The sequence below is a fragment of the Acartia tonsa genome, chromosome 5, assembly GCF_053477335.1.
Source record: "Acartia tonsa isolate MP-2025a chromosome 5, ASM5347733v1, whole genome shotgun sequence".
NCBI classification, from domain to species: Eukaryota; Metazoa; Arthropoda; class Copepoda; order Calanoida; family Acartiidae; genus Acartia; species Acartia tonsa.
Window position 1 is genome coordinate 17791366 of NC_137264.1, and position 12136 is coordinate 17803501.

The 12136-nt window shown below is 31.1% G+C and overlaps 1 protein-coding gene across 1 annotated transcript in view; it reads right to left on the reverse strand.

Annotated features, from left to right (window-relative positions):
- Window positions 1-11557, reverse strand: part of LOC145318894 (ras GTPase-activating-like protein IQGAP1) — a 31975-nt gene extending 20418 nt beyond the window's left edge. The window contains exons 1-18 of the mRNA XM_080160573.1: window positions 11375-11557; window positions 11070-11107; window positions 10680-10927; window positions 10231-10398; window positions 8906-9053; window positions 8617-8744; window positions 7673-7779; window positions 7436-7548; window positions 7126-7222; window positions 6679-6788; window positions 5173-5319; window positions 4251-4389; window positions 3988-4095; window positions 3395-3510; window positions 2927-3047; window positions 2382-2481; window positions 772-872; window positions 517-583 (exon numbers count right to left, since the gene is read on the reverse strand). Coding sequence (XP_080016699.1) covers window positions 517-583; window positions 772-872; window positions 2382-2481; window positions 2927-3047; window positions 3395-3510; window positions 3988-4095; window positions 4251-4389; window positions 5173-5319; window positions 6679-6788; window positions 7126-7222; window positions 7436-7548; window positions 7673-7779; window positions 8617-8744; window positions 8906-9053; window positions 10231-10398; window positions 10680-10927; window positions 11070-11107; window positions 11375-11433 — 2115 coding nt within the window. The 5' untranslated portion in view covers window positions 11434-11557. The remainder of the gene's footprint in view (window positions 1-516; window positions 584-771; window positions 873-2381; window positions 2482-2926; window positions 3048-3394; window positions 3511-3987; window positions 4096-4250; window positions 4390-5172; window positions 5320-6678; window positions 6789-7125; window positions 7223-7435; window positions 7549-7672; window positions 7780-8616; window positions 8745-8905; window positions 9054-10230; window positions 10399-10679; window positions 10928-11069; window positions 11108-11374) is intronic.
- Window positions 11558-12136: the final 579 nt, after the last annotated feature.

The window sequence follows — 12136 nt, forward strand, 5'->3', positions numbered from 1 at the left end:
CCCTTTTTTAATGTTTAACTCTAAGCAGATTAATAATTAAGCTAATGTGATCTAACACCATTTATATTTATTTTTTAGTAGCAGACGAAATCATTATTTTTTTCTAGAATTGTCTGCTTCTAAAATTTCCGCCAATTGGTGATTGGTTGTTAAAAACAGGCCGATTCTTATTGGTTTAGAGCGATAGCTACTTGGGAGCGTCCGCCAGTTTGATAGGAATTTGTAATAGTTGCAATATCCCCTTAGAATCTAGGCCGGGACCTAATAAATGGCCAGGTTTCCTATCCCTTATCCCTGAATTGATCGGTTATCCCTGAATTGATCGGTTTTGAAGCCATACTGGAAAATTTATCATTATTTATTATCTTGGAATAAAGAATAGGTATGTTTTAATCTGTTTTCTATCTTAATAGAATAATACCATTTATTGCACATAAAAGAAAATAAATAAGATTGATTAGCTACGGTAGAATATGCAATGCAATTCAACTTTTTAAATTAATATGTTACTTAAACCTGAAATCTGACAAATTTTTCTTGTAGAAAGATTCCCAATCCGTCTGCTACTTCGTCCACTGTCTCTCTATTTTCAATGTTCATATTTAAAATTTAATTGGCAGATTTTTTTGTAAATAAGTGCAGGAATTTTAGATGAACAATCTCTTAAATGGACGAATAGGCAATAGTAACACAGGAAGGTTTGGGATTTAAGTGATTTTCTGTAAAATCGATGAAAAATATTAAATTTTAACAAATATATGTAAAACATTCCTTATATCAGCAACACTGAGGGCAGCCCCCTCCCCCGCGCAATGGGGAGCGGTCCAGGACAAAGAACCGTTTTCTACATCTATATACACATTACTACCATCCTAAAATTTTAATATCATCAAGTCTCAATCTTGACTATTTTTTTATTTTTCTGTCTAGTTGTAAGTATATCTTTACAATTTTATATAACATCTGAGCTTGATCTTTAAATCATTTCAATGGTGATTTAAACCACCCCGCGCGAAATTTCAGCCAATCACAGCGGCTCATTTTTAAAATGCGCCGCTATGATTGGCTGAATTTCGCGCGGGGTGGTTTAGATCACCATTGAAATGATTTAAAGATCCAGCTCTGTACTAAAGTGAGTTATGATATGACTTCTTGACATTAATACAACGAATTTCGGTCACATAAAAGGGTTACAGGGGTTTGTTTAAAAGTTGGTTTAAAGGGACTGCGAACGTAAATTTTTCTCTTCTTAATATCAAATCTTAACATTATCTCATTCATAATATCTCACAGATAGAGCAAAAGGCGCTTTTGTTTGCTTAAAAAACGGCTTTTTCCGACGATTTTTAAAAGGTAATGGGAAAGGAAGAAATTTTCCGTATTATATAAAATGTGCATTAAATTGCTTTTTTCTCCCATTATAGCTAAAATTAAACTTTTTTACATAGTTCATGATTTTTCCTAACGGTTAAGCTGACTTTTAACATAATCCTTGCTTTAAACTAATGTATAGTTACTTAGAAATTGATAAAATAAGCAATATTTTTTATTGAAAACCAAATACAATAACAAAGCTAGAAACCTGTTTTTTTTATTAGTATCCAATTAACTTAAGATGGTCCATCTCTCGCCCACCTTTAATTACAAATTTGTAAATAATAAAGACGCAATATTTCTTTATAAACAGTCTAATAAAAGTGTAAACAAATTCTCAAAAGTGGGTTATTTATTGTCCAACACAATAAAAAAGGATATTATCATTTTAAATAACCTATGAGATTCAACCCTTTGAAGACAGTGAGGTATTTTTTTGTCAATAATACGAATTTAAAATAGGTCTTTATTATCTAATTACTACGTTATAAAAAACTAATTGGCAATTTTATATCATAAAATAAATCCTTAACAGTAAGTAAATTGTTTCAACTATATATGACAAGTTAAATATCCCTACAAACATTATAAGAAACAAAAACGTTCAGATTTTCCCTGTTTTTTCCTTTTTCCCTCCCAAAATACCATAAAATCAAGGCATTATTCCTGGATATTTTTGTTAATAGGACGTTTTTGGTTGATCAGTGTAGTGAAATGTGCTTAGAAAATGTTAAGATTTGATAATCAGATGAGAAATTTTTACGTTCACACTCCCTTTAATGTAGAACTATTCAGCAAAACTATTTATAAATATTAGTTGCTTAACTCCTAGTTTTGGAAAATTTAGAAAATTGGCTTAATTCACCCCAAGATATTTATAAAGCTTCCCTCAAAAGTAAAATCAATTTGGACCTTCAATTTCCGAGATCTTTGTATTATAGGATGATCCTTAGTATTGGTTTGTACGAATCTATCTATCTATTCATCTATTTAGTTTTTCTTTGTACCTCAAAAAAATGGATAACCCAAGAGTGAGAAGCATCCTTTCTATTGGCCAATTTTCTTTCTAGAGCTGCCAAAATTGCTTCGCCATCTTTTCTTTCTGGTCTACAAAATACCAAAAATCAGCTTCGATTACGTATCACACTAGAGACGTCAAATGGTGCCATTTACTGATATAACAAGCGAGCGGCAGGTTATGAGAAAGGATTAGCCAATCAGCAGGCGTAACTTATTACTAAGCACAGTTAGGACTCCCAGACAATAAAAGGGTTGGTTGTCTCATGTCCTTTAGGTGCTACTTTACCTAACACCCAGGTAATACGCACAGAAAAACAATTAACTTTCATTAGTTTATAATGGCTCATTGAACTGACATTTAAGTACCATAAAAAGCAGCTTTGACCTCTTCCCCCCACCCCTCCCAAGCAAGGTGATTCCAAGGAAAATATGAAGTAGGTGAAATCAGAAAATTAAACGGAGGAAAATTGATTTACGTTAACAGACTCACGTTTTGTATTCCTAATTCCTAAAAAAATACACAAGATCTTACCTTGAGTTCAGTCTGAAGAGCTGCCAATTGTTGAACAAGTAGGAGATAACCCCAATAGCATCTTTATACTCTATAGCATTGTTGACACCCTTCAAAGCACCAGCTACGCTTATTGCTTCAACTACATAAATAGGTAGATAGATAAATAAAGGGGAACTATGTACAAACAAAAGCAAGATATAGGTATGCACCTTCCGGCAGGGATGTCAATTATGTGATTTTCTTTCTCTTGAATATACTAGGCTTTTGATAAATATTTATCAAAAGGAAATTCATTTTTAATTTGTGTAGACAGTGAATAATGTACTTTTATGAGATATTTTGTTGTGAATTTTTTTGTATTTGAGGGTATTTTGGCTGCTTGTTTTTTTTCTTCTCATAAACCATTGTGAAACTTAATGTAATTTGAGATGATTTTCCTATATTTAACAAAAATCTAATAAATATTTTTATTCTTTAATTCCTTACTTTTTAGCTCTTGAAGTGTATTATAAGCTTGTTGTATATCCTCCAGCCACAGTGACATCTCAGATTCTTCAATACGTGACTTGTTATTTCTCAAGTGTAGCAACTCAGAAAAAAGCCTAAATAAATTTCAATTCTTGTTAATTTATCTATATTTCTATTGGGTCGTCTATTGGATATATTATTACTTGCATATTACACAAGATTTTCATGTCCTCTAATAAAGTGAAACTTGCAGCGGACTAAAATAATGAAAATTTCCCTTCCAGCCCCTCTAACCCATCCGCATCCCCCCCTCTCCTACTGGGTGAACTTACTGGACAACAAACGAGTTCCATGTTAAAAGCTAAATGTACGACAATTATCCCCCTATCATAATATCCCAGTATATATGACATATAAAAATGTACGTACATCTTTCCATATTCTAAAATAATGCTGTTGTATGTCTATCTACCTATCCATCTTTTCTAAGGATCTACTCCTCTGTTTATCTAATATCTGTCAGATGCACTTTTATATAATCTTTAATTTATGTATCTATCTAACTACCTACGTATGTCGTATATTCAATCTATCAATTATTTACTACTTACCTAATTTCATCATTCTTGTTTATTTTATATCCAAGAGTTAGCATGGCTGCAGAAAGACCGAGTCCTCCTTTTTCAACAGCTGTATTCACTTTCTCTACACCGTGTAACCTATAATAATCATTAGTAATTTAACTTTACGCTGATTTATACAAGTTGCAAGTTCATTTCATTTTAAGGCTTGAATATTATGCATTATCAATTTGAAAAATCTATCCACCTATCTATCTATTTATCTCTCTATGTATCTAATCTATTTTGCTTACGTGTGCAGATAATCAGAATTATCATTGTTTACTCTATCTACAATATCTTGGATATCTCCATGGCTGAGTAATTCTGAAGATTTTGAACTCTGTTGTATAATTGCCTCACTATATTTCTCCATACAATTCTTTTCCAAATCTAAATGAAAAATAAATCAGTTTTCATGAAAACCTATGCATTCGTGGAAAAAAAATATTACTGAGATGGGTTTTTGAAAGATACCGCGTTTTTTCGACAATTTTTTAGACATTGATTGATTGAACGAAGACGATGAAATTTCAACACAGAGTATACAACATAAGAATTCAAAATTTCAAAATTATTATTTTAGCCATTTGTATAATGTCTAATACAACTTAAATCCATTTTCGCTGCATATTTATTAATGCATCTTTTTAGATCTGTATTAGACATTATACAAATGGCCAAAATAATAATTTTAAAATTTTGAATACTTAAATTGTATACTCTGTTAAAAACCTTATTCCATCTTGAAGATCAATGCCCCGTACGATTTTAACAGAGTATATAACTTGAGAATTCAAAATTTTAAATTATTATTTTAGCCATTTGTATAATGTCTAACACAGCTCTAAAAAGATGCATTAATAAATATGCAGCGAAAATGGATTTAAGTTGTATTAGACATTATACAAATAGCTAAAATAATAATTTTAAAATTTTGAATTCTTATGTTGTATACTTACTCTGTGTTGAAATCCCATCGTCTTCGTTCAATCAATCAATGTCTAAAAAATTGTCGAAAAAACGCGGCATCTTTCAAAAACCCATCTCTGTTCTTTTTAGAAAAGCCGTTAAAAACGAAAGAAATAGCAAAAATGACAGGTAAAGAAAACGATACACACAACTTAAAAATGAACATAAAATCAAGTAAGGTATGACCTCAACAAAAGCAATTACCTTGAATATACAACTCAGGATTAGCCAGGGCGCTCTGTACCAGGTTCTCATCTCTCTTGTGGGCTGCTAATCCAACCTCGGCCACAAGGTTGAGAAAACAAACAGGTTTGAAGATTCCATCATAGTTTAAGTCTGCCCCACTTTCGTCTAATTACGCCAAATAAAAATTAGTTTACGATTTGTACTATTTTGAGTACAGGACATAAAAAAATTACGAATAAAGTTGAGTCGGCTCGGGGGCGAGATGAGACAATGGTCGATAAGTCATGAAAACCAAATTATCTTTTTGCACAGTAAAATTATTGGTTATAAGTTTTGACATTGATAGAACAAATCAATAAAAAATTAAAGACTCAAAGGATTTAACGCAACTAATAAGATATGTTTCTCCTTCCCTGGAGATACCTAGTAGGTTTAGTTATATAAAATTAAAATAAAAGTTTAAAAAATCTGACGGTTTACAGCATTTTCTAGAACGATCTTTGATTGTGCAAACGGAGAATCCTTATACTAAAGTAACAGGATGTTTGTTTGTCTGCGTATCTGTGTGTCTGTACCTAAGGATCTCGCTAACCGCTGAACCGATCGGGTTCTGTTTAACAGGGTAGATTCTCATAGGTCCCGGAAAGGTTTATAACTATTTTCTTGGGGGGTGGGAACCCCCCCCCCCCAAATGAAAAATATCCCTCCCACCAAAAAAAAAAAAATTTTTTTCATTTTTTAACTAAAATAAAATTTACTCCCAAAAATATTTTTTTTAAAGAGGACTATCCACGAACAAGAGCAGGGGATTCTAAGCATCTTCCAGCATTGACCAATAGTATCTTTTTAGTCAATATACTAGGTTTATGTTTAATATTTGCTTTATCGACTAAAAAGTTAGGTTTCACCATGGTTTTATATGAAAAAAACTTTGAAATGTTAAGCATTGTTTAGTGCAATATCATCGAATGTTTTGATGAGTTCAAACTGTTGTTTAAAAGTTTTGACACAAAAGCATATTATTGTGATTAAAAATGCATATTTAGAAAGAGGGTTGGTAACTTGTAAACAGTTTAGGTAATCAATGTACTTTTGCAATTTACAACATTCGATGATTTTCTGCAGTGTTATTTTATTTTGTCCTTTGAACTCAACAAAGCATTTGATGATATTGCTTTAAAAATTGCTTTACATTTCAAAGTTTTTTCATATAAAACCATGGTGAAACCTAACTTTTTAGTCGATAAAGCAAATATTAAACATAAACCTAGTATATTCACTAAAAAATACTATGGGTCAATGCTGGAAGATGCTTAGAATCACTTGCTCTGGTTTGTGGATAGTCCTCTTTTTCTTTTTTAAATCTAAAATAAGAAATTGGGTTATCAAATTCGACTCCCCCTCCTCTAGTGCCCCTAGAGGCCTCTAGGGGCGTAGCCGCTAGTGCTTGTATATAGGATTAGAGACTAACAATAATACTTTTAGAGTAACTTTACTAATTTCAAATTTATTTGGGTAAATTTCCTTGAATTAATTTAAGATAGCTAAAGTATAGATTGCCCGCCTCCGAGTAAACTTTGGGTATATGCAGGGCTGGGTGCCGAAGTGAAGTTAAGATCTCGGGAACGCTATGATTCCTATTGATAAACAGGTGTGCGTTAATTTTATTATGGTAATGTCATGGAAATAAAAGAAAAAAGTTGTAATATTGGTTCTAAAAATCTAAAAAAAACTCAAAATATCCAGCATAATAACATTCTTATTGACAAATAATAGCAGCTAAAAGCCGATATGTATATCGATGTGAGAACCCAACAATACATGTACGTTCAGCCGTTTGGCCGCTATGTATGCATTTAGTAAATTAGCTTTTTAGAAACAACATTTTCCTTGAAATTTTATAGATCTAAAGGGGGGGGGGGGGGGGGCTAAGGAAGCGAGAGAAGCCTTTAGAAAATATTAACACATATGTTCCTAAGGGCGAGGTTGACCGCAACAATAGCGTGCTCCAGCGAGTTCTTTTCTGTTTCTAGTTGGTTTGCCATTAAAATGGACTCATAGATGGTCGCCTTAAAAAGTCATAACATTTTAATCATTCATTATCAAATTTTATTGTTTCCTTTAAAGATTATTTCTTAATTATTCGAATAGTTCCCTATCTTATAGTTTTAGTCAAAAGATATTTTTATACTACGGAAATTGGTTACAAGATTCTAAGAGACTAGCAGAAATTCTTTTCATTTACATTAAATAATTAATTTTAGCTTAAAAGTTATGGTTTCCTTCTGTAGGACGTTATGTTCAGGCATATCTTCCACATAGTCAAGAAGGTTAGTCAGATACATCTCAGCATTACTATCTACCACCAGATGGGATAATTGTAGAAAAGGATTTCTACAAATAAATGTCATTGATTTCAAACTTCAGATTTTGTAAAGTTTTATATTCAAAATTCTTCAAATGAGTCTTAAATATTTAAACTTGAATTATAGAATTACTAAAACACAAGACATTTTTCCTGAGTGCATCTAAAAGTGCCAAACTATCTTCTGCCAAAACTTCACATTTAACTGTTTCTAGTGCACACAGCAGGTTGGTTCGGGAGATTAATCCTTGCACCTCAGCCTAAGTAATCAATAACAACTATAATTTTATCCAAAAGTAGCCAAGCAATGAACTATAATATTTTCATTCATACAAGATAAAAAATGATCATGAAATAGGACAAAGCTTTCAGAGTAATATTAGCCTAAAAATTTTATCTAAATATCTATTTAATCTTGGCATTGAATTATTGAGTGTCTATTCAGGGAGTAAGGGAGGGGACAATGGATCGAATATTCAATTTTTAAGGAGTCTCAGACTTTGGGGACTGGCTTAAAGGGAATGTGCACGAATACAGCAGATTCTTACTGATTTTGGGGACTTGCGCATCAATGCCCCGCTAACTAGCTGAGCTATATTTTGAATATGCAGACAGAAAAGTTTGTTTTTTATCGCTGGTTTTAACAAACTTTTTTTCCCAAGAAAATGTCTTTTCATGTATAGAAACTCTACTGTGATATTTATGTATTAAATAATCTAAGAACCGCTTGAATTTTGGGGTCAGTTATAAATATATAAGAAGGGTTGTGGTAGTTTTAAACAAGATTTTTCTAGTGATTAATTACAGAATGTTTACTACATTGTGATGTGTTGATAATTTAGTTTTCAAGTAAATGATTTTTTTCTTAGAACTAATTTTGTTCTAAATTTGGTTACCATGATCCCTTAACAATTTTGGTAAAATTTTCTTGAAAAATCTGGTTTTTATTGCTTTTCAGCGAACCCTCTTAAATTGAATTAATTGCCCATTGTCCCCTCCCTTACTCCCTGGTGTCTATTGTATCTTTGTTATTTAACTTTGAAATAAAGATAACGTAAGTTGAAAATGCATAAAAAAAGACATAAAAGTTATCCTACCTGAGTAAAATTTCTACTGAGTTCACTTTTTAGAAGAAGCATGTATTGTCTAATATTTGAAGCAGAAACATCCCTAATCCCAGACAAGGGCTGCTTTAAAAAGGTCAACAATTCATCAAAATCACGTGCCTAATTTTAAACACTTAATGATTTTTTTTTTATAGTAAGGAAAATTATATGGTGTATGCCTTAAGAGGTTCAAAAGTGGAATTTCTTTATTTGTTTTAGACTAGAGATGTGAATGGCGTTCATTCATTTGGCGGAATTATAAATCATTTTAAGTATTTTTCCTTAAGAATATGGCTTAGACTAGCAAAATGTTTATCAATATTAAGACGATTATCGTCTCCGGCTCCAAACTCCCCGTTGTACAACATACCGCCCAACTTCTTGAACTGGGGCATGTTCTTATTCACACCAGTTCTCTCCAACTCGTCCTAAAAAAAATCGTTCACTTCCCACTAATTATTAAAATTAAAATGAAGATAGAAACTTTTAAAGGTCAAGATATCTTTGTTCAAAATTTCACTCGTTTTATTCTATAATTTGTAGCGTAGCTCCTCTATTATAATTTTCTTTACCATCATGTAAGAATATTAATCTAAAATTGTTATATCAGAGTCACAGTTTCATTAATATTAATGCATAGAATAAGGAGGAATAGAAATGAAAACCCTAAATATTTCTGGGAAATTTGAAGGAATCTTTGACTTGCGCAGTAAAGACAATAATGCTAAAGTACAAATCACAATGACTAGTTGGACAAAACTAGAAAAGTTTAATTTGTATCAAAATCTAATATATACTGTTAGATAATTACTTAAACTTCATGCTTTTAAATTTTGTGATGTGGTGTAACACATTTAATTCCAGAACATTCTTGTACAATTCTAATAGGAAAGTGATATTAATCCAATAAAAAAATAATGTTTGACTGGGACAGTCTTCCAATTCACACCTCTTATTGAAGTGAAGACAGCATCAGTAGCTTGGTAGTTTTAGACATAGATGATAAGTCACTTGTACAATATGTTGTTTTAATTTTGGTAAGTACAAATGACCACATTTATAATTTTTAAAGGTCAGCAATATGGGTAGAGCCCCTTCCTCCCCCCTCTCCCCCTTCCACAAGTTAATGTATGGATGTAGTTGCTATCATGTATAAATCAGCTGTTTAAAAACAAACATAAGAGCGCAACCTAGTTTTATAATATAAATACTGAGACCAATATTTTTTGTAAATTTTCTTACATAATTATTTTTTTAAAGGCTTAATATGCTCATTAAATTCATTTATAATCCATTGTGAATAGGGAAGAGAAAGCTGGATTCTTGGCTACATGGCTTTTAGTAAATTATTGGAAAAGAAATTTATTTTAAATATTTTTTCTGAATAATAACTGAAATCATGTTATTTACTAACAGCCTTGTAGCCGTTTTGGTCTTTCAAAAGTTCCAATTTTACTTCAGGCTAGCCAGGCAGAATCTTCTACCTGGATTCTATTCTATACTTTATCTTCTTTGTATTAATGGCATACATATCTTATCTTTTTTTTATTTAGAGGTAAATACCTAGGTACTAAAGATAGGTAAAATAAATAAAAAAGTTAATACCTGCATAATGGAGATTTCTTGCTCAGTAAAATGAACCCGGCCGTATAAATCCTGAATTTTGGAAGCACTACCCAACTTGAACATGATATGACTGAGTCCGTGCAGACAAAATATGGCGCGAGGCATGTTCTTTCGCTCGTAGATGTCTGTCGTTTCCGGTAGAAAAATCTAATTAGAAAGATAATTTTTAAAAATTTAAAAAAGGCTATTTAGTTAGATTGCCTACTAGGTGTAATACGGTTAGAAAATATACTTAATTATTGATTTAACTAAGACTGAAATCATTGAGTAAATCTATCAATGAAATAAAGACGCGATAATTAAACACATCCAGATATTGTATGCTTTTTTAATTCGGTTCCTAAATGTTTAGGGTAGCATTGGTTTACAAAAATTGGTACATAGATACTCTAATATATATAGATCGGTTTTCAATATAAATAGTATACCTCTGGAAGACCAATTTCTTTGACAGCATTGAGAAAATAATTTATATTTTCCGTGTGCTTAAAATGTAATCCAGTGGCTTTCCATTTATCTTGATCAACATCAAATATCTTATCATAGGGTACAACATGAGGGGCACAGAAGTGTCCGACTTTTGCCAGGTAAACCCCATTGGGAAGTGTCTGTTCAAATTCTGCCGCTGAAGGGAGGTCTTCGCGTATGCATTCCGATATCCAAGTTTTTGCCTCCTCTATTTTTTTTGACAGAATTGAAAAATCAAAGCAAAACTGTAACTTAGCAATCAAAAAATATAAGTAAATTATAAACTTCATTTCCGGCCTAAAGTAAACTTTTATTCAAAAAAAAAAAATATTTATAATCAATTCTGTTTCCTAGGTGACATAAATATTCATAAGCTGTAGATTCTCGCCTGAAATTTATGATTGAGATTGAATAACAAGTATATTCGATCGTGATAAGAAGTAATTGTTTAAATTAATCATTATAGAGTTATGTTTTGAGACTTTAGAAAAGCATAGCTAGGTATTGGATAAAATGATCTAATTTCTCTAAAGTACTTTTACTCTTCTAATTTAAGCATTTTTATAGAAAATTTTTACATATTAATTAAAACTACCTAGGTATTTAATTTCTTTCCAAAAAAACAACAATTAATACAAGAAATATTTTTGAGTACCTTGCTTCATCTAAAGTCAAAGCTCCGATTTGGGGCCCTGAAACTGGGTCTGGTCCCATTTTAACTTTATTTCTTTGTATTTTTCATCACTTTTATTAAATTATAAAAATGCAACAAGTACGTTTCAGTTTTTTCTGCAATTTGCAATGTTTTTATTTTGAATTTAAATTAAACCCGCCCCTCATTCAGGGTAAAACACTATTTATTTTAGCATTTTCAAATTTGATTATAACTTTTTGTATATTTGATTTTTTAAAAAATAGAAAAGATAAAATATATAAATAATCAACTCCCTAAATAATCATAAAAAAATTAACAAGCTAAAACATATAAGAAAAGTATTTGAAAATACAAAAATAATAAGTTGATAACCGTATATTTATAAATAATGAGGTGAGGTCTAATTCTCTCTAGATAACTTTTCCCTCTCCCTGTACATGGAAAAAAGTAAAATATATCGAAAGAATTAAAAGTTTTATCTATTTATCTTATCAAAGTTATGTAAATAATGAGGTTATCTGTTATGATATACTTATTTTATACTATATGTGTATATATATTGTTTGAAAAAATGGGAATTTTAGCACGGAAAAAAATTGTGTTCTCAAAATGTTTGTAACTGAACGCGGCATTGCATAATAAACAATGCGCTCAAGCCTCAAGCCGTGTTTTTCAAGCGTAGCAGCGTGATGAATACAAAATTTTTCTTTAAATTTGCAATTTTTAAGTTATTATCTATGCAATAGTAGGATTTTGTATATG